This window comes from Trachymyrmex cornetzi, unplaced genomic scaffold (genome assembly GCF_001594075.2).
Source record: "Trachymyrmex cornetzi isolate Tcor2-1 unplaced genomic scaffold, Tcor1.1 scaffold782, whole genome shotgun sequence".
Lineage (NCBI taxonomy): Eukaryota > Metazoa > Arthropoda > Insecta > Hymenoptera > Formicidae > Trachymyrmex > Trachymyrmex cornetzi.
This window is the reverse complement of record NW_017300116.1, coordinates 147,992-170,437: the sequence shown is the minus strand read 5'-3', so window position 1 is coordinate 170,437 and position 22,446 is coordinate 147,992. Positions and strand designations below refer to the sequence as shown.

The window sequence follows — 22,446 nt, the reverse complement described above, 5'->3', positions numbered from 1 at the left end:
AGTCATGATACATAAATATTTACATATAACGCGCACACTCCGTACATCTACAATTGGTCATTGGTACAACTTCATGTCAATGCCGATGGCCGAGGCGGCCTGTGTCTACCTGGGACACAAACGATATATTGAGGTTAGCAGAAGTCGTATGTCGTATGCAGTCGCATGCGTGAACAGATCGCAAGATAGTTCCACGACTGAGGCTAAATAATTTCAAATTTCGAAAGTTTACGTCCGGCGGACAGAATCGATGCTGTCGCAGCGCCCGTTACGTTCGTGGCGCGAAACGAGCTCGTGTAATAGTTTCGTGACGTGTCTTTGCTGGAGTTGCTCGTTGTTTGGCAGGTGCGAATCAGCTGTGTGATCTTCTGTACACATCACGATCTAATATTTTGTAACCGCGTCCTGGACCGTATTGTAAACGAGATGTCTCCATTCGTTGAGAGTGCTTCGATTACGAATAAATTTGTTTTCTTCCAAGCTTCACGATGATTCCATTTAACCCAATTCCTCCGCGTGTGATTACCGTACGAGTACACTATACATTGATGATACAATACAGTTTTCTCAATTTTACATCAGTAGAATTTTTCAACAATTTCAGACATGTCTCTTGTACGACCGATGTTCCTATAAATTGTTTCTCGTTGATCTATTACACTAAAAGTAACGTAGTCACTCAACCTTTTTTTTTACATCTCTCTATATGTCTGTTCTTTGTTCGACATAATTTTTCTAAATATACAAAATTTTTTTTTAGTTTTACTTCTTTGATTTAATTTGTACATTATGTAATGATATGAACAATATCATTTTCTTAATCTATAATTTGATGTACGATGATCTATATAACTATACAGAGTTTACATACAATGATCTGTATAACTATACATAGTTTATTTTATAATTTTCAGACAAATCTTCATGTTTATATCAAGATATATAATATTTATTCCAAATTGTTGCCTGATACTTTATTGAACACAGAGAAATGATATAAATCACACAATATATCATTATTATGAGAAAATAAAGAAAGAGTTTTTGATAAGACAATTAATGACATCTTCAATTAAGGGAATTATAAAAATATGCTACATATTCTCTATCAAGCACAATGTTTAAATTGGAGTCCTACATAACACCAGTGATTCTCAGCTATGTAGAAAAATATGTAAAAAATTTTAAGCCGGAACAGTCACAGGTAAAATATATATACATACATTGGAAAATGTTGCTGTATTAATTTTATTGGAAATTGTATTTGTTAAAAGTTTATATTTTCTTTTATTCAATGTCAATGATTTAGAATAAGAAGAAGTGATGTAAGGATAAATAAATGTGAATATAATAATTGTATTATTTTCAAGCATAAGGTTGTGGTTGCTTGTTCCAAAGTATCAAATAAATAAATACTATATTATGCAAGCATACTTAATGATATGATTTTTAAAACAAGATTCTTCAAAATATTTTAGAGAAAGAAACGTTTCTTCTAGGTATCTTTGTGGGGTGGAGATGCATCGTTTCAGAATTTGGATCTACGATTAGAGGTATTAGAGGAACAACTGAATCTTCCATTTGTCTTTGTTAGTGGCCATATACACGAATTGTTAATACATGTTCCTTGGGTAAAAATTACGTCTGAACCAATAGTTGTTACTATTAATACTATAGGTAGATAGTAGTATATTATAATATCATTTAATAAATTAGAAACATTTTTTTCAAGATATATTAATATACTGCCTATATCTCATTTATAGAGTGCATTTTAAAATTAAAAGATGAAAATACCACAGAAACCAGTACAACGACGTTACAAAAGAAGAAAGAGGTAGTGCAGTAAGTATTGTTTTTCATAATCTAAGTTATATGAAACTGTGTTTAGTTATTATTAGTAATTATTAGTATTATTAAATAATACTATTAAATAATACGGTTAATAAATTTTATTAACCGTATTTTTATTTATTTATCTGGTAGTTATTAATATATTTATTTAGTATCATAAAATATATACATATGACACTTTTAATTTTTCATTGCAGAGAGGAAGCTCCGCCTGGGTATATAAAGAGTATAGTTACGAAAGTTATTAATAATATCACCATTCATTGCAACAATCTCATCTTAAAATATGTGGAAGAGGATATTGTTCTTAGCATAAATGTCAGATTTTTAAGTATGAAAACCGTCGACAATAAATGGGAACCAGCGTTTGCCGGTAAATATTTTTATGCATAATCACAAAGCCAAAAATTGTCTTAAAATTACGGTTATAATTAAAATATTTTAATAAATTCAATTAATGTTTAGAGGTCAACACTCAAGAAGTGATGCTTAGAAAAGTTATTACTATTCAAGACTTGACATTGTGCTTAGATAAAATGGATGCATCAGGAAAGATAGAGATATATCAGGTATTTCTAAGATATTTTTATATTTATCTTGAGAAATCTTGAAGACATAAAAAAAATATTTTATATTGAAAAAATATCGCGCGTGATTTCGATATTTTGCATAATGTAGATATTAATATTACAGGATCCTGTTTTATATCGATGTTCAATGACAATCCGAATGATTATAAATTATCATAACAACACTTTAAAGAGAGCATCTATTACGAGACTTGATCTTCATTGTGAGAAAATGGAATTTAGCATGACTGAACAACAAGTACCGATGCTCCTAAGATTGATTGCCTTAGTAATGGCATTACAAACAAAGCAATTTCCACCAATAAAGGAAAAATCCTCCATTACTGTGGATGAGAGAGAAGATGTTGCACAAGGTTTAATATTACTTAAATGCTGTCTGAAATATGTATTTTGGAAATGTATAATATCAACATTTCAGATGATACAAATCAGGTAGCAGGGATTTCCACAGATGCAGTTGGATGGGGTGGTTGGGCTTGGGATATAATGTCATCTGTTCTACCTGTTGACTGGGACAATAATTGGTCTGCTGAGCAACAAATGGCATATTCTGGTCATACTGTACATTTAGGTGTTTATATAGATGATGCTACTTTAACATTTAAGGTATAAATGTAATATACATTCAGAATTGTTAATCATGGAAATAAAAAACTGAATTTTATACATTTTTACAGACTGTTGAAAGTGTCAAAGAGCAATTATTTTATAAATCTCGAAAACTTAGGTACAAATCCTTTTTATCACTTCGGTTGAACGGAGTTGTGATAGATACTTTAATTCAAGGAATAACAATGACAACTTTCCAAGTTGGAGTGGCATGTGTACAACTTTATCCACGAGGAACGTGCAGCTGTGGACATATAGAAGTAGCTGACGGTGTACAGGTAATGTAATTAATTATTATTGTCAGAGAGGTATAAAATTAGATGGAATATCTGAGAAATAAATTATTATTATAGCCACCTCTTTACGTAACAGCTGGGAACTTGAATACTGACCACTTAAAAGATTCATTGTTCGACAAAGAAGCCACAGAAAATAAAGGGAAAAAAAGAGATTATAAGCAAGGAATAGATCATCACTTGACGACTATTTCGGGTATAATATTATATATTTAAAACATATACACGTCTTATACATAGGAAATAATAAAGATTATATCTTTTTTAGTTGACAAATTATTAGAAAGATGTCCAGCGTTTGTGATGGATTATGTTTATTACGTAGAATTATCTGACGACATAACGCCTGAAAAATTACTTGAATTTGGTTCAAATTTTGAATACAGGTGTTTGAAAAATCTTAAAATAATTATACATAAAAGAATAAAAGAATTTCTATAAACAACTTACCTTTTGTAGCAATTTCCAGGAACGCAGAGTAATAAGATATGTAACTGGAGATTTGACAATCAGATTATGTTCCGGTATTTTTCATCGTATTGATACCATCAAACAAGCTGCCGCAAAATACGATTATAATCCTTATCTTGTAATGAAACCAGGTAAATACAGTGTGCTAGTACAAATGCACTTTGGTTTAACTACTAATCTTATATTAAATAAAAATTGTAAGTAGATGTGCTACATTTAAATTTATATTTTAGATCCTCTTATCGATGAATTGCCTCTTGTTACATTGGAAGAATATGAAGCACTTAGGGAAAACGTATCAATGACAGAAACAAAATTTGTATTAAAAAGGGCGTCACTACAGCTACAATTAGCAGATCATTGTGTCATTGGAGTGCCACGACAACGTAAAATTATTGAAACTCGAGTAAGATATCTCTTATACCTTTTTTTTGTTAATTATTTTAGATATTTGTATAAATAATGTCTTTCTAGATTATACTATTACCTCCAGCTCTAACAGATGACCCTTATGTAAGCATTGAATGCGATGAAGCAATTGCCACTATAGTACAGCCTATGTATCCGTTTAGACTCGTAGCTTGTGCATCAAAATTAACAGAACTGTCACCAGAAATGTTCATTCAGTGCCATGTGGTTACCGATATACAAGTGAGCAAAGTTTTATGCACGATATTTATCATACACACATTCAAAATTGATATTGAAATACTCGTAGGTAATTGGAGTGAAAAGTCAACTTCACTTAACGAAAACTTGCGACACTTCAATAGTAATGCCTCACTCAGTGAAAGCTTCTTCAAAAATATTATTGTATCCTCAGTATTGGCGAGATATAGACATGATTCAAAAGGCATATTCCTTTCAATCAGATAGTGTTACTATCACGGGAACTAAAGCAAAATTAATGGCTGCTGCGGCTATAATAATTTCCATGTTTAATCCTGCAGATACAACGAATCCACTTGTCTGTTCTAGTCTCTTTAATGATGCGTGTCAAGAGAAATGTAAGCGAGTATTAAATACTATATTTTATCATTTTATAAATTTTTACTTTTTATTTCATAAAATATATAAAAGCTACAAAATTTTCGTCATATATTACAGATCCAGTGTACTTAGAATTATGCTTAGAAAATATAAATTGCAAGAATATATCGTCTTCAGTTACGATATCAAACGAAGTCAATGTAAGTTCTATAAAAATATTTGCATTCAATGATTCTCAACAAGCCTTTATTCTTTCGGGTCCAGAAAATCATGATAGCAGGTTCGCATATATGTATATTAATAATGTATAGTTTTGATAGAGTTTGGTAAATTTTGACCAATTGAATTTTTATATTCTTAGCGATGCAGGAAATGTACCACTGTTGTCTATTGTAGTACAGTTTCCTAAAAGTATTGAAACGCAAACACATCCATCTCTAGTTTCGTTTAAAATTTCTGAAATTAGAGCATCCCTAGACCCACTTTTTTTTGAATGGTTGGAATATTGTGCCACTTATCACAAATTGGGAAATGTATATGTATTGCGTTCAGACAGCCAACAATTGATTACTGAAGGTACATCATCTGATACAGGCACGCGAAAAAAGACATTTCCGAGTCTACATGAAAGCGTGCATAGTTCATCGGACAAAGAGAAAAAAAGATCAGCTGTGACAGAAAAATCAAAAACATTGCGAAATGATGAAATACAAAAGAAAAGTGAATTTAAAACGGAAGGAGAACAACAGGTATTAAAATTATTTATAATTATCATTTACACATCATCACATAACGATTGTATCGATTGATTACTGTTTAAATTGATAAAAAAACCATTCTTTTTAAAACAGTATGGTATATTGTATATATTAAAGATAAAAATAAATAGTCTAGTACTTACAGAAATCGGGGATACTGGTCAGATTAGCAGAGTCATATTCGTGGTGGTACAGTCTTGTATTGAATGGTTATATAGGACATATTATAATATATATTCCGTCTGATACAATGAGTGGTATTGGAGCTGATGGTAAATATTTTAATTATATGTCAAATAACGTGGAAATTGTATTATTTTTAAATTTGTTCATAATCTTGTTATTGCTTTTTGATAACTATTAATACAGTTATCGCTTATAATAACAATTAATGAAATATATTACAAGGCATAGAACAAGCCAAAGATAGAGCTTTCATAGAAAATCAAGATCTACAAATAATGATAATAAAACTACCGAGTCTTCTCGTACATTCATCTAATCTGAATGCTGAAATGTTGAGCCCATATCTACAAAATCTCCCTGCTAAATTACCAGAATCTATATGGACATATCGTAAGCTTATCTTAGAATTTGCAAAAAAAGTTATTGTTTTACAATAAAAACTACTACAATTTATTACTATTTCAGAAATGCAAAGTTTTCCATGGACATTGAGTCTTATCGATTTTCATTGTTACACGTTACAACAACAGACACAAAAGAACTTTATAAAGAAAGTTACATTAAATGCTACGATAGCTCTTACAACTAAGACGGCTGCGACTGAATTAAATACACTTACTGCTCTAAGTGTTTGTGTACACATTGATAATTCGTCTATCATTATTTCATTTTCGGAGGATCAGGTATTCATTTTTGTTTATTCTTACCGTGCTTTATATCAAGTGCAACAAAATTTGTATTAAAAAATATATAAATTTTAACATACATTTATGTATCTCAGGTTATTTTTATGAGCAGTATAGTTTTAAATATCATAAAAGTATTACAAACTTTATGCGGTTCCCGGAAAGACAACGTAATTGTACCACAGAGCAACGAAATGCAAATTGTTCTTCCTGCTATACCTCAAACTCCGTCCACTCCGACTCAAATAATGTATCAAGAAGATACTACCAATTCAACTATGTCTACATCAAAAGATGATTTAGGACATGGTAAGCGGAATATATTTATTTGTTGTATTTATTTTGTCATTACTATCCAAGTTTTACAGAAAAAGATGGTTTAGTTGTAACGGCATGGATTCAGTGGACTATAACGAAAGTAGCAATTAAATTATACATTATGGGACGAGAAGACACGCCTTCTTTAAAATTAATGTTAGAACTGGAAGATATTATAACATCATTAGATTTGCAATCAGTTTATATGCAGTTAAAAAATAAAATTACAACAGCCACGATATTTCACTATGTTAGGTAAATTCATTTCTATAAAATGTTTATACATATATATTAAAGTCTTAGCAAGAAATATTTTAAAAAACATTCCTATTATATGCAATGATTGTTTAATTGTTACATTTACATTGTGATTTGATAGAGGTCCATATGCATTAAATTGGGATGTTGGTGAATATGCTGGACTAGTACTCTGCGGAAGGGAAGATAATTTGGAGAAAGGTGATGATTCTGGTTTTGTAAGTTTTACACTTACTCGTGCGAAATCTGGAAATGTATACACACGTTGGGGTACTCACAAGCGTTACAAGCCTCAAAAGGTAAAATAAGTATTCAATTATTATATTTAGTTACCCATGTAATTATTCACATTCTTGCTTAAATTATAATGTAGAACATTGATATCTATTTATTTTTAAAATTAATAAAAACTCTGATACTCGAATATCTAGAAAGAAATGCTGCTTGACTCTACGTTATCTACGAACGGCTACATTTCTGAAATACTTATCAAAATGCAAATGGTCGATATAATCTTACCAATAAGTGTAATTAGCAAATATGCTCAATTGGTGAAACCTTTTACGTGCCTTGGTTCATCTATTGAGAAAAGCACAGAATCTATTCATAATAAAAACATGGCAACACCATTAGTTGGTATAACAAACTTAAATAATGAATTATTGCCATTGATACATTTGGAATTCAAAGGTTTTCGTCTCATGATGCCAGCTTTTACTGATACGAATAAGTTACAACATGATTTATTAATGCTTCAGGTAAACCATTTTGCTTTTTGTATAATGTTATTAGCAATATAATATTTTTAAAAATATAATATTTACATGGATATTATATATTATATAATAGTTGGACGGGATTCGTATTACGCCGGATGCAGAAAATCCAATTTGTAGAACTCCATTGCGAACTGATATATATCAATTGGCTGCTCGAGCAAATATATTAAACGTACCAGGTTCGGCTGTAGAAGATCGTCAGTATCAAATTAGTGTTAAAGGAGTATGTGCATATACCACTACATGGAAGAATTATCAACTAAGCATTAATAAGGTTTACTATCAAAACTATTAGTTTCTTTTAATTCTAAGAATTGTTAAGGAAATATTTTATATATTGACTAAAAATAAAAAAATAATTATTGAAACATTAATACTATATAGATTGATTAGATTAATTAAAGCAATGCATTATTATTTTCAGAGAATGTCTCAATCATACTTATATACAATGAATGAGAATCCAGCATTGGAATGGAATAAGCTCGGGAATGGTAGTAGTCTAGATTCATACTTTTCAACATCTCCAGTATTGACAAAGTAATGCAATTGATACAATTAATATATACGTGTATAAATCTATATGACAATTGTATTCTAATTTTGATATTTAATTCTAGATTTGATCTTTGCTTAATTATTGCCCCAGCTGTCACATTTAAAGGAGACACAATAGTCTGTGGGAGTGCCGTTGAAGTAAATTGTATTACAGACATAGAATTGACAATAAATTTGGATCAAATTAAATTAATATCGACGCTCAACAATGAATTTATAACGTTACTATCTGGAAGTTTCGAAAGAATAGATGATAAAAATGGTTCTAATAATATAACTCAAAGATCTCTTTCAGGATCTCAAAGCATTAAGCCTATTAAAGTCTGGTTGAAACAAACATCAGATGATTCAGATATTGATTTTACAAAAGACAGTGGTGTCGATTTTGAAATGTCCAGCATGCATTCAACAATAATTGTAAGTTTGTTATGCATGTAAATAGCGATTTGTGAGTTTGAGTTCAGAATTTATATTAAAAATAATGATTTTGTTACGATAGGGAAGACCCACTGCTGAAACTATGATACTTCCACCGTTTGAATTTTTAGTAAATTGTGGAAAAATAACATTTATTTTGTATGAAGTCCAGAGTACATTTGTTGATTTAGAGGATAATGTAGTGAGTAATAAATAATTTCAAGTAAAATAATTAATTCAATTATTTCATTAGAATTAATTTATTTAATTATAGTATTAAAAACCCATACCCTACAAGATACAATTTGGTGCCTCATTCATACAAACGGGAGTCACTAGATCCGTCTGTTTTTTTTTCACCTATTCAGAATGATTCAGATGGGTGGCACCCAGTTGGACACGGCTTAATTGGACACGAACCACTCACAGCGCTTGAGACTACAAAGCTCCTAGGTACCTGGTCGCTGTGATTGGTGGTGTCCAATCGAGCCGTGATCAATCGGGATCACCCCGACTCAGATAATGATTCAAAAAATCTCTAAAAATTCACCAATATATTTTCAACTTTCTAAAATAGATATCGGAACTTTATTTTGGAAAATAATAAAATGTAGTATAATTACCGAAAAACTCAAAGAAACTTGCACGAACAGGAATCGCTCGGTCACTGGTGATCCATCTTGTAGAGTACGGGTTAATATTATCTAATTTTTTAATATAATTAATATTTTCAGGATATACACAAAACTGACGGTGAAGACGATAATAATAATGTAAAACAACCATTACTTTATCTAATGATCAATCAACCAAATATTTATTTCTCTCAGCAACATTTATCTAAAAAAATACAAGTATGCCTTATTATTATTTACTCACAAAGAATTAATATGTTGTTTAATATTAATATGACCTATTACCTATTACTAGTTTAAATATTTTATTTGAATTATGCAATTTGTAGATATCTTGTTTCGATATAACAACAGCGCTTGGCAATGTACAAAATCTAAATGCAATACCGACCGAAAAAGATTTCAAAATTTATATGATAGAAACAAAGCATGGTGATCCACATCCAGATACAGGTATCCCGCCTTCTTTTGCAACAGTAAAATCTGAAATGATTTTAGGCAAAAACCGCCAGTTTTTCATTGAAATGGGACGACCGACAAAAGTACATCTTTCTTTATCTCGGCTCAACCAACTCTATGATATACGGAATAAGGTAACTTAACGAAGAATATATAACATATTCATGTGTTCAACAGTACTACATTGTATCTATATTCTAGCTAGTATCGTGTTTTATTGATGACAATGTTACACAAGTATCTACAGAGAAACAGGAGATTACGCATACGGATTCTCAAAATTTAGCATCGTTAACAAAATCGAAGAAATTCAGTGTACCTGATCTACATTTAAATACCAAACAAATTGTATTATCTTTAAAGACTGACACTGGAGCAGAAATTATTATCAGTTTAGCATCGTTAAATGGAAACCTATCGACACTTCTCAGACCAGACAGGATATATTCAAATCTGTCCATAGATTCTTTCATTGTATCTGCTATCTTAAACGGGAATATCAAAGTACTATTAAATCCATGGTGTTGCAATGTAACAACTTGTTTACTTTGGGAATCTTCGTACAATAGCGAGATTATTCCACAAATACAAATACAGGCAGACAGTGAGAGCCTATATCTCGATTTCGGACCGGATCAAATAAAAATTATGAAAATGGTTATGCAAGACTGTCAGTTGCTCTTAAGCGAGCTCGCTTCGGTATCTACGAATGAAAATAAAAACGAGAAGCAAATTGTGCTATCGACTGAACAACACTACAAGGATGATCTAAAGGCGGGTGCATTCCAATTCGTTGATGGCACTGCGGATGAGTTACCTTTTCCATATCAAGTTAGTTAGATTACATAAAAGTCACAAATATAATCGAAATCAAAAAGTCTTAATCTTTTTCTTTTTTTGCAGGTGGTATTTTTTGTTTATCCTCAACAATCGATGGCTTGGAGATATCCGCAATCGCGTATGTTAACAAGGATACATATATCTCCTGTTCCATTTGAAGTAAGTGAGAATGCTCGGTATCTTATGCGAATAATATTAATATTTAGTTTAAATACAAAAAGACAAATGTTTTATGTCAAAAAATATAATTTTGTTTAAATGTTTAAAGATATTTTTTTCTAATTTTAAGCCATGGAATAGTACAACCTTGGCTGTAAAATATTAAGCACTTATATTTTTTTTATTGATTTAAAATTCTTTTACCTGTATTGTTTCCTAGTAGTTACCGACATTATACATAAGTTTAAAAGATTCTTGAAACAAAGGATAATTCAGTAAATAGCCATAAATCAATTTTTTAATTAAAATGTTAAATAATGGGTAATAAGATACATAATATTTTTGGCCACGATTATATTTTTATTCTCTTAATTCTTTCTGTTATAGGCAGTGGATGCCGACGGTGATTACATCGACAAAATTCCTTGCGTTCTCGAATATTGGAGTGATAGTCACATGTCGTACCAGCGTTACGCCGATTTTTATTTATCGGAAACTGATTCCTACCGATTGGATCTACCAGAGAAAGCACCGGCACGAGCAGTAGCTTGCGTGTGGCGCGTAGTTATCCTATCCAACGGCAAACGACCACTCTCAAAAAGCATTGTTTCCGCTCGTGCTCTCGCTGCCTGCTTGCGCATCGACTCCTACTTTAATCCCTTATTAATACCGAACGTTCAAATTGCTTTGAATATCGGCATTCTCCATGTATCTCTGTACAATCACATCGATACAAGTGTATATAATAATTTGCCGCCACCACTGGACAAGTATACTCTAAACGGAAAAATTCCCGAAATACAATGTTTCATGTCCGTAGAGCAGAAGGGAGCTGTTCTGGTATTTAACAAATGGATGGACGATTCTATACTGCTCGACATCGGCGGCAGTTTAAGCGTACACGTGTTGGATTATAGTCATTTGACTATGCAGGAAGTGCTAGATGCCTTGGAAGGAAGGTTTCAGCTTTCGTTATCGGAAAAGATAGACTCGTCATTAACGTGCAATCCGTTTACATTGAAATTGGGACCAGCGATAACTCACACTCTTGCAGTTTCTACTCGTTTATGGCTAGCATCTTTCGACGAAGAGGAAAAGAGCGTAATTGTCCTAACACGTTACGTAATAACCAACGATAGCAACATACCTATACGTTTTGGACAAAGTGGCACTGGAGATAGCATACTTCTCGAGAGTAGGCAGTGTAATTTTTATTCTTGGAGACAGATTGGCAATCAAATGATAAGGATATCAATCGAGGAGAACGCCTGGGTATGGAGCCGGCCATTTCCCGTTAACAAGGATGGAGTCCAAGTGATCGAATTCAATAATTCGATGACTGGTACGGCGGTCTTCATAAACGTTACGTCGCTTTCTGCCACACAAAAGCTTGTAACATTCTCGGGGCAACTTGTGATTTCCAATCAACTAATGGATAATTTCGAGATGAGATTAGTAAAATACGAAGAAGAAGTTGGTTCTAAGGTAACAGTCTCCAAGGAAGTGTATACCATATCGAGCAAGAGTTTTCCGTCGTCTATCATACTTGAGAATAACAAAAAAATGGCAATGCGGTTACGTTTCAGCAATTTGACGCATTTATCTTGGACCGGGGACATTCCATTGCAACCTAATATTAAATGGAGCCAGCCGTGGCTCGTCAAAGTACCTCTACAAGAACGCGGTCAATTTTTGAGTATCTGGGTACGGATTGTGACGCAGATGATACAAGACAAAATGAAAATCCTTGCGGTACTGAGTCCCCTGTACATGATCAGATCACATCTACCAGTACCAGCCAGAGTACAGATGGAAACACCGTCTCTGAAGATGTCATCTAGCACAATGGTGAACGGTCGTGGCGAGTGTCAACAGCTGTACTGCCCCGGTACATTTGAGCACTTCCACCAGCTGACGTTTCAATTGGAATCCGGAGTCTCCGCGTCGAATCCTTATGTGCCGCTTTCGTACAGCTCCGTGGATCAACGAAAATTTTTCCGAAGACCTGAGATCGAGGATATCGATAAAATTCTGCAAGAACTCAAGGATAGAAAAGATCAAGTAAAGTGGCCTTTCCAGGGAGACGATATTGAGGAGTGGATATCTGCAGAACAGCCGCAGACGCATGTACAAGTGAAATATCAGGACGCAGGATTGGTCTCCAGTACACTGCTGCTAGAACTGCAGCCTTGGTGTTTTGTAATGAATTCGTTAGGCTGTCACATCTCATTGGTGTCGGAGGATACAGAGCTCTGTCAGATTCCTCACTATGGCATAGTCACGCCACCCAAATTGGAGAGTACCTTTCACGTGGGTGTCGGAATCGGCGATACTTACTACACATCCCAAACGTTGCAATTGGCACGACCCGACTGGAGCCAGAGCTTCTACATGCCTCGAATCTGCGGTCTCGTGCCAGTAGAGGGGAACATCAAGACATTCGTGGATTGCAGCACGAGTGTGTCCATCCTAAACATCGGTTCTTCGATGCACGAGGATATGCGTCTAGTGCGGATCACAAGTAGCCACGTGATCGCGAATCTGACGCCTCAAGAATTGTGCGTGGCCACGCTCGCGGTGCACGAGGAAGCGCGGAATCTCCAGTTGCCCCATGACCTCACTCCCTGCAGCCTGAATATCTCACCGTCCGAGGATCAGAGACAGGGTACGCCGATCGTGCAATGGTATACGTTGTACACGGAGAGTAATGTCGAGCCGCTCGTATTGTACATATCTCTTAGTCTCGGCCACAGGTGGTCTTGTCCGATCAGAGTGGACCAAGCTATGAGCCGTAAATCCGTCGTGGTTCCAAACGGTTCCTCCACCATGCCAGTCATCGTAACGACGCAAGAAGATAAAGGCACAACATTCGTCGTGATACACAGCGACGATCATCCGCAACTCTTAATTGAGAACGTCTGCGGCTTCAAGATCTTGCTCGGACAAGCCGATGAAAAAGGGAATGAGATATTACCGGATAGCGTTCATTTTACATGGATATGTGAAGTCGACAGTGGAGCAACGTCCCACTATTCTCTTCCTTGTGTCAGTAACAGATTACCCGACACTACGGTTCCGAGCGCATCGAATGTATTATTTTCTACCGTTCAAAATGATGAAGCAATAGGGAAAGCAAATTTTAAGTGGTCAAGAGGCGTAAATCTGTCCGCGTTGTCATCTACACCAATAGATCAGTATCTGCGATTACCTTCGTACGGTGATGTAAAGCTTATAATGCATAATCGCTGCTATACCACTCACATAAGCATCGCGCCTATTTCCCAAATTGAAATATCCGCTCAAGACATTAGAAGCAGATTGTTACGAAAAAAGAGCACAGCGAAGGATCATGACACCATATACAATAATCCTCCTTCACTGAAGAGACTAGAAGAAGATAAGCTGTTACTGTATGTACAAAGTTCGAGTAGCTCAACATCGTTAACGAGCTTCTTCTCAGCCCAAGAAGATATTTTGACGACGGAACAAATGCTTTTGAACAATTCAAAGCAATTAGTTCCGAAGATAACGGATACAAAAATTTGCACTAACGAAGATCAATTGAAATCTACCGATGACACTAATTCAACTCATTCGAAGGAAGGTTCTGCAATCGTTTACTTGCGTGCTTGCACTATCATTATCCTTCATGATATCAATGAAAACGCACAAAAAATCGAAGTCGCCAGTCTGTCTATGACAGACTTAGTTATGACTATAAATTCAAAAGCCAGATTTATTAATTTCGATTGTTACGTAGGCGACTTGCAGTTAGATAATCAATTATTCGATCAGGGAGGTTTCGATTTTCCCGTAGTATTAATAAATCAAAATCCATTGCCGAACAAAGATATGGCATTTTACAGCAATAACTGTTTAATGACGAATATGGAAAAAATCAAACAAGATTCCTTGATAGCCGTCGAGTATGTCTGGGAAATAAATGAAAACATCATAGGTATATATTTTATATTTATAAAATTACATTATTTTAATAAAAAATAAATATTTGGGTAACAAAAATTATGTTTTTAAGATAAATGTGTTATTTACATTAAAATAATAAAGTCAAAGTTCTAAGCCAAGCTGAGTTTTAATGCTAATTAAGTAACAACAATAAATTACAATAATATATTGTAATATATCAATATAATAATCATTAATTAATTGACTCGGTTGAATAAATCCAAAATGTGTTTAGTGCCTATTCGAGTATATACCAGATGTAATTGTGTAAATAAGTCTTTTATTTTATGTATATATATATATAATTATTTCATAAATAATAGTAAATATTTCTGTCTGTTACAGCATCAAAGGAATATCGCATGAAGATTGCACCTATTAGTGCATACATTGAGGACACGTACATAACGCAATTACTAGATTACGCGACTTCGATGATACCACCGCGACTGGTTCTGGGTGATAATCTTAAAAAGATGCAAACAATAGCTGCGTTGAATGCAATGTACATACCAGAGTATATCATGATCGATTCAAAAATCTTAAGCAAGCCACTAAGATTGCAAAACTTCGTGATAGAACCGTTATCAATTTTGTTGAGTGTTCACACTTCTATGCGACTCTACGTTGCTTTAGATCATTCCCCACTATACTTCGGTACCTTCGAAAGGAAGAACCTGCTGACAACTCCTTACAGGCTTGGCAATGCTCTTACCATGCATTATTTATCTGGCGCTATATTTGGAGCAGGTTGGTATAATATTACCTATCTCTATACATAAAATATTTTATATACATTATTAATTTGATATAATAACAGAGTAACGACCATTATCTATTTATTAGGTTGGGTAGTTGGATCATTAGAGATACTTGGATCACCGGGAGGTTTGGCGCAAGCACTTGGATCCGGTCTTAGAGATTTTGTTTCACTACCATTTCAAGGACTATTACAAGGCCCATGGGGTTTTATCGTTGGAATTACACACGGGTCAGCCAGTTTGATGAAACATGTTACAGCAGGTATGTAAATTATTAATATTTATTTCGTTGTTCCAAACACTTAATAGATAATTCATATTTCGATTTATGTACATAGGTACTGTAAATTCCGTAACGAAATTGGCATCTAGTGTCGCACGAAATTTGGATCGTCTAACATTGGATGAGGAACATCTTCAGCGACAAGAAGAGTCGCGCAGAATGCGTCCTCAAGGCATGGCACAAGGACTTTATCAAGGCTTAACTGGTCTTGGAATGAGTCTGCTTGGTTGGTAATTACTTAAAAAATATTTTTCAATTAAACAGAATACAATAACCAATTGTTGATTGTTAATCAGCGGCTGTGGCGGGCTTGGCACATCATCCTTTGCAGCAAGTGTGGTCAGGCGAAGCGACGACCAAAAGTTTAGTCACCGGAGTTGGACTCGGTTTAGTTGGTGTCGTTACTAAACCATTGAGCGGTGCTGCGGAGTTGGTTGCTCTTACAGGTCAAGGATTACTGCAAGGAGCTGGATGGAATTCATTGCCCACGGTAATAGATGTGTCTTCTAATTTCTACAGTCTTCTAATTACACATTTTACATAATTCATAATGATTTTCCTATATTTTTACAGCCACGTCAAAGACCAATCGTGCAGTACACTACTGGCAATAATAGCACATCTGTACGGTATACCTGGCGCTTGTCATCTTTACTCGATCACAGTCACGATAGTATCCTTCACGTAACCAGCGCAGACTACGTGATTCATCAAGGCAGTAATCGCGCAGTGACGCTCGTCCTTACGCGACAAGCTTTATTACTCGTTAACATGGCGGAGGATAGTGTAGAACGAATATTTTCGCTCAAAGAGCTAACAAGTGTTGATCATATTACAGAATCGACGATGTTGTGCTTGTATTGTCCACCAACAGCAATACAATTGAGTAGACCATTATCACCGGCTGAACACGAGGTAAGATACTAAATTCACGAACATCAGGTATAAATCACATAAATGTAATATAACGTTTTTCTTTTCTTTTAAGATGAATCAAGAAATGAGAGCACGAGTTGAGGAATATGTGCGGACAAGCAGCACTGGTTTGGCCAGTGTATCAACCAACAGCGACAGGCAGTCTGATACTTTTGAGAGAGCATCCCCACATCCAGAACATACACTTACGTTTTATGTTTGCCCAGACACTCGTAATTATTTATTATCGCTGTTCAACGTTGCCAAACGACAAAATCAAGGTTCTGGTTTCACCGTTTTATAATCAAATGTATGTTCAGATGATTATAATTAAGTGCAATGACTGAGAAAATATTCCGAATATTACTATATGTCAAAACAAATGCATTCAAATTCAATAGTCTTTTAAATATTGATGTATATCTTATTTTTTAAAATAGTATTTCAAGCTTATAAAGCTTGTAATATTATAATACATACAAACAGTATTATAATTAAAAAGATAAATTTTTTTTTAAAGTAATTTCCAATATTTCCATGTAAACATAATCAAGATTCCAAAATATTTGTATTTGAATGCCTATCTCCACTTTTATTAAAATATATTTGCACAACTGGCATTTTTATTTTATATAAAAAATATACAGAATGCTTTATAATATGTAGACCCCCCCTTCAGCAGTGGATGAAGAACAAAAGACAATGGAAAAAAAATGAACATGTGTCTTATTTGACCTTGTTTTAGAGTTATACTGTAGTCATTTTTGTGCTTCAGTAGTAATATGCTATTAAGAGATGCTCGAAATGATCACGGTTCTGATACTACTATCTGACAATCGCTTTTTAAACAAACTTTTATCTCGTAGGCGTTCATGTAATTTTTGATGAAATGTTTTCTTATCTGGTAGATGTCTATTAGAGAAACGATCTGCGTACAGATGTCTTATTTCGGATGAATTACATTTGACAAATCCATACATCAAAAGCAGGTCTATTACATTTTTTTTCTTGTGACTTGAATTTATTCATAATTACTTTCAACTCACGTCAAATTAAGGAGGCACGGCTGTCGCTTCGCGCAGCTTAGCGCCGAGACACTACCAGTGTCTCCAGATAAATTATTAAGCGTTCCAGCAAGAGAACAAACTGAAATAAATATACTCAATGAGCAAAATATATGAAATCAATAAGGTGAGAAATATATAGATGTCGAGCGTTGTTTATAAATATATATAAGTACAGAAGGTTGTTATTTCGAGCATCTCCTATGAAGACAAACAGCTGCACATATTACTGGAATACAAAAATAACTATAATTCTAAATTAAAATATGTAAAATTTCTAGCTCGAGATTGCTAAGATCAAAAAACATGAACATTTATTGGATTTTATAAAATAAATCAGTTTATTACAATATACATTAAGAATTAAACTAGTTTTTTATGTATAAATTAATCAGAAACGTTTCGACTGTACTAAGTCTTTTTCAATCCATAATATTCTTAATAATTAACATTGGAAAGAAAATACAATATATAAAAACACGAAGTCATATCACAGGTTGAACACACAATAAATTTGACATTATATACAAATAAAATTACAAAATTGATACATCTTTAACATCTTATTGTCAAGTGAGTTCAACTATTTCATTGTTGGATGGCGAGAAAAAGCCAGTCCAGTTAAAATTCTATTATTAAAGCCATCTTCAGAAAATTAAAATTATGAAAATCCAAATCAAAAAATTAAATATAAATATCCTGGATAAGCTATAAATATGTGCCTAAATATTGACGACTTCATGCAATAATATAATTCTAAATTCTAAAACAAGATTAAACACAGTTTATGATTTTTTTTCATTGTTTTTATGTCTCCCATCTACTGCTGAAGTGGGGCCCGTGTCGTAAAACACTCTGTACATTATGAATTTATAATATACAAATTTATTATATTATATAAATTTAACATTATAAACTAAACAAAGTATATAAATTATGTAAAATATTTATAATAATGTTGCTTATTTAAAAAATTCAGAAACGTATAAATTATGAAAACTACCTTCATTTTCAAGTTATCACATATTTTATGAACAATAAAAAATAAACTTATATGCATTATTTATATATATAATTGTATATGTACACATATGATGACAATATAACTTTACATGAATATAAGTTATGTTGTATGTGCCAAAATATTACAAACGATTCTATCACTCGAAATTGTCGTAAATTATATGTAATATTGATCTAACGATTCAATGTATTACAATAATATATTTTGCATATCTTTAACAAAATCTGGCATAAAATAAATACTAAAAAAATTGAGTTACATTGATTTATATTTACTCTATTCTCTCTCTCTTTCTTTGTTATCTATTTAAAATATTGTCATAAATCCGTTCAATCTCGCACGATTTATAAAAAAATCCACAAGATTTACACTGATTATTTTCAGTAGATAATAATATTTTTCTACATACCACGTGTTTACATGGAAGTCTATAAAAAATACTATTATTACAACATTCACATTTGTTAGATATTTCATGTAATTCCACTTTTTCTGGTGTAGTAAAGTGTTTCATGTTGGATAACAGAGTCTTTAAATTGCTATCTAAGAAATTGTCATTAGCCAATTCATCATCCTTATGATTTTGAAAATTGCTATAATGAGTCAATTTGGAAAAAGTTGAAACATTTGTGAACTGTCTTGGTTTTATTATAGCACTGGCAGTGGATCGTTTGGGCATAACTGCTATAGGCAGTTTATGGCAATATTTTTTTATAGGTTGCGAATTATTATTTGTCGTCTGCTTGTATGTATTTGATTTAATATCTTCGGCAGTCCTTTTTAAATTTCTATTTAATACACATTTTGGTACTTCAATTATTCTTCTATCTCCTGCTATAGTTGAAGTTGGATTGCGGCCTAAGACTCTTGGCATATTCTTGATTTCATTTCGATTGCTGTTGTCCATTAGAAACTTGTCAATCCTTGACTTAAGTGCAGATGCCATGACTGGTCTACGATCATCATTAAATCTCAAGCCTGTGAATGGATCTGATAACGGTCTACCCCAAATTGCTTCATTTTCTCCATGTTTCTCTAATGTGGTTTGATCTATTATTTGTCCACAAGGTAATATAATTGGCTGAGTCATTATTTCCCATGTGATAGGATCTAGGAAGCTTTCAGGAATGTCAATGGTTGCATCATTCTTCAGTCTGCATATGTGAATAAAAAATATTTATATTAATTAATAATTAATATTACGCAACTTATTATATAAGTATATCGCTCATTTGCTATAACACAAGTCGAAAAACAATATTTCCAGAAAATGAGTTTAAATGTTTTGAATTATTAAAATTTGGTAATTTTAATTTTGAAATACAAGTTTGATATAAAAAATTATTGTAAAGGAATAAAAGTGTATATTTTTAAAGAATTTTTTTTTCTTTTTTTCTTTACGTTCTCATTCTTTTTTACAAGCAACTAAAAAATTAGAATTTTTGAACTAAATTGTAGTAAATGAGCAATATAATTTCTAATTTACATATGTATACCTGTTATGTATCTCTCTGGTATCTGCAGAAGTAGTGTTTACAACATTTACAGAGGCTTTCAGTCCAGTTACAGGCAACATCGAGGAAGTTCGTTGTTCAGCCCATAAAACATGTACACTTGCTATAACATCTTTTCCACAACGTGGGGATACTGTTCCCCATACTTGAACTTTTCCTAATGCTGGCACTGAGTTTTCTGTTTTATATATTGTTATACGTAAAACATGTGCATATTTAGTTGTCACAGGTCCCTTAGAAGCTTTAATACAACATCTTAAGAAATTTGGTGGCGTGGGGATCCCTGTAGAGTCTATGTCACTTGAGTAAAACAACAAACCAACATCATGGGGACTCAGCCGTCCACTGGACATACAAGTATACGGAGTGTCGTTATCATTGGTATTCCTAAGGGAAAGCTGAAACCCCGATGACTTCTGTGACCCGACGGATGGCCAAATCAATACATGATTAATAGATATGTTGCAAAGAAACGTAATGTCTATATGAATTGGTGGCTTGATGCAGGAGTATGCCAAATATCCTTTGTAGGAATCACTTATCAAATTGGTCACTTCATATCCGTCCGTGCTGATAGCACTAGATTTAATTTCTGGACGTAAGCAAGGATCACAAAAATTCAGAAGCATCTTTCATGTAATTGTAGATCACTAATGGTATCTGCAATATCATAAAATGTACATTTTGTTCATTCATCATAAAAAATCACTGACAGCATCATACGTTTGTTAAAAGTTTAACACAAATTTTCAATGATAATTAGGTGTATATATGAATGATTAATCACAATTTTCCTTATCTTTTCCGATTCCTATTATAATCAATTATAATGGAATATGTATGTACGTTTCTTCTATCTACCATAGTTCTATCTGACGTGAATCACTAGTAAGTCAACGCGAGTCTCTTTGTATCATAAGATAAATAATTTCTTTCTTCTAGCTAAATTTATCCAGGCTAATTGATATTATTATATATATTATATATATGTGTATTATATATTTAATTATAATTATTAAAAATAGTTACATATTACAACAGAAAGAAACCTGAGAGAGGGCATAAGCGCATAAGGATCTTTTTCCTGTAACCACAAAATGCCCCCGCGGATCGCACACTATTGCCCTCTGAAGAAGTGGATGCAAACTACACAACAATATCCATTTTTTTGTCGATGTTTCTGATGAAAATAATCTGAATAAGCTGAAATCGTTGAAATCTCTGTTAATCTGATAGATTTTTTATTTTTTTTTATTTCAGCGATTTAGCGATTTATTTCCATCAGGAGCACCACAAAAAAATAGATATTGTTGTAAATTATATATTTAAATTCATAATTATGCAATATGCGAAATTTGTTGCATTCTAAAGCCGTAATTACACTACAGGCTCCCGATTCTGACTCCCGACTCCTAACTCAAAGTCGATCGAATAGAGTGATTTCTATTTTCGAGTCGGCAGTCAGAGTCGGCTGCTGCCTTGCTGTGATTGATAGAATAGGTGCATCCAGAAGCACGATCGCTCATTGAGCGCTCATTGAGCTCTTGTATCTGTTTGGTCTATATTTTTCGATCTAATGAAATATGCCAATCAGATGCAAGAGCTCACCGAGCGCTCAGTGAGCGGTCGTGCTTCTGGATGCACCCATTGATAGTCGGGAGTCCGAGTCAGTAGTCGAATCGGGAGTCTGTAGTGTGATTACGGCTTAAGAGCCATTCCACACAAACTTGCTGAGCCGCATAACCATATGCATAAAGCAAATTATCCAATCACATTTCTGTCGTAAAGACAAACGTAAACTACGATTGGATTTTCTTTATGCATATGATTTTCTGAATGCCGTCGTGTGGTCCTTGGCTCCAAAATCTCATTCCAGCGGCAAGGCAATTTTAGATATTTGTACACCCACGGTAATTGATTCTGTCCCTCGGAAATTTTCACAAAATGAGAAGTGACCACCTTTCTATATCAAGCGTCGTCTACAATACACGGAGTAAGAAGTAAGAGTAAGAAATTGACCAATCACAGTCGATTATTCTTCTCACATTCGACTGTG

At 33.4% G+C, this 22,446-nt stretch overlaps 2 protein-coding genes across 6 annotated transcripts; one reads left to right on the top strand and one right to left on the bottom strand.

Annotated features, from left to right (window-relative positions):
- The first annotated feature begins 950 nt into the window (after window positions 1–950).
- Vps13B (vacuolar protein sorting 13B) lies at window positions 951–17,193 on the top strand. Of its 2 annotated transcripts, XM_018518746.1 has the most exons (38): window positions 951–1,204; window positions 1,500–1,677; window positions 1,767–1,845; window positions 2,052–2,227; window positions 2,320–2,423; window positions 2,548–2,797; window positions 2,863–3,050; window positions 3,122–3,331; window positions 3,407–3,545; window positions 3,618–3,735; window positions 3,809–3,951; window positions 4,054–4,226; window positions 4,295–4,471; window positions 4,539–4,827; window positions 4,928–5,090; window positions 5,172–5,559; window positions 5,714–5,840; window positions 5,977–6,144; window positions 6,220–6,437; window positions 6,536–6,749; window positions 6,809–7,013; window positions 7,138–7,315; window positions 7,448–7,774; window positions 7,866–8,069; window positions 8,220–8,335; window positions 8,416–8,770; window positions 8,853–8,972; window positions 9,505–9,624; window positions 9,735–9,998; window positions 10,066–10,695; window positions 10,768–10,863; window positions 11,251–14,821; window positions 15,175–15,579; window positions 15,676–15,852; window positions 15,929–16,099; window positions 16,170–16,363; window positions 16,447–16,788; window positions 16,862–17,193. In XM_018518746.1, exons 1-38 carry the CDS (start codon window positions 1,118–1,120, stop codon window positions 17,090–17,092), a joined length of 11,295 nt encoding a protein of 3,764 aa, XP_018374248.1. In that variant the 5' UTR covers window positions 951–1,117; the 3' UTR covers window positions 17,093–17,193. The 2 variants fall into 2 exon arrangements, with proteins under 2 accessions (XP_018374248.1, XP_018374247.1); XM_018518745.1 differs by lacking the exons at window positions 951–1,204; window positions 1,500–1,677; window positions 1,767–1,845; window positions 8,853–8,972 and having other exon boundaries at window positions 2,117–2,227; window positions 16,862–17,092.
- A 1,969-nt stretch (window positions 17,194–19,162) lies between these two features.
- LOC108768343 (RING finger protein 37) lies at window positions 19,163–21,499 on the bottom strand. Of its 4 annotated transcripts, none has more exons than XM_018518743.1 (3): window positions 21,440–21,499; window positions 20,373–21,050; window positions 19,163–20,030 (listed from the first exon to the last, which is right to left on the bottom strand). In XM_018518743.1, the coding sequence occupies exons 2-3, from the start codon at window positions 21,017–21,019 to the stop codon at window positions 19,175–19,177; spliced, it is 1,503 nt and encodes a 500-aa protein (XP_018374245.1). In that variant the 5' UTR covers window positions 21,020–21,050; window positions 21,440–21,499; the 3' UTR covers window positions 19,163–19,174. The 4 variants fall into 4 exon arrangements, with proteins under 4 accessions (XP_018374245.1, XP_018374243.1, XP_018374246.1 ...); XM_018518741.1 differs by having other exon boundaries at window positions 21,420–21,453; XM_018518744.1 differs by lacking the exon at window positions 21,440–21,499 and adding an exon at window positions 21,178–21,216.
- Between the last annotated feature and the right edge of the window lie 947 nt (window positions 21,500–22,446).

Excerpts from the sequence above, each read along its gene's own strand:
- Vps13B (XM_018518746.1), top strand. The coding sequence starts at position 1,118 with ATGTTTAAATTGGAGTCCTACATAACACCAGTGATTCTCAGCTATGTA. Across the intron at positions 7,775-7,865 it reads ATGATTTATTAATGCTTCAG|TTGGACGGGATTCGTATTAC; the intron begins GTAAACCATTTT and ends ATTATATAATAG. Across the intron at positions 9,999-10,065 it reads TCTATGATATACGGAATAAG|CTAGTATCGTGTTTTATTGA; the intron begins GTAACTTAACGA and ends TCTATATTCTAG.
- LOC108768343 (XM_018518743.1), bottom strand. The coding sequence starts at position 21,019 with ATGCTTCTGAATTTTTGTGATCCTTGCTTACGTCCAGAAATTAAATCT. Across the intron at positions 20,031-20,372 it reads ACCAGAGAGATACATAACAG|ACTGAAGAATGATGCAACCA; the intron begins GTATACATATGT and ends TCACATATGCAG.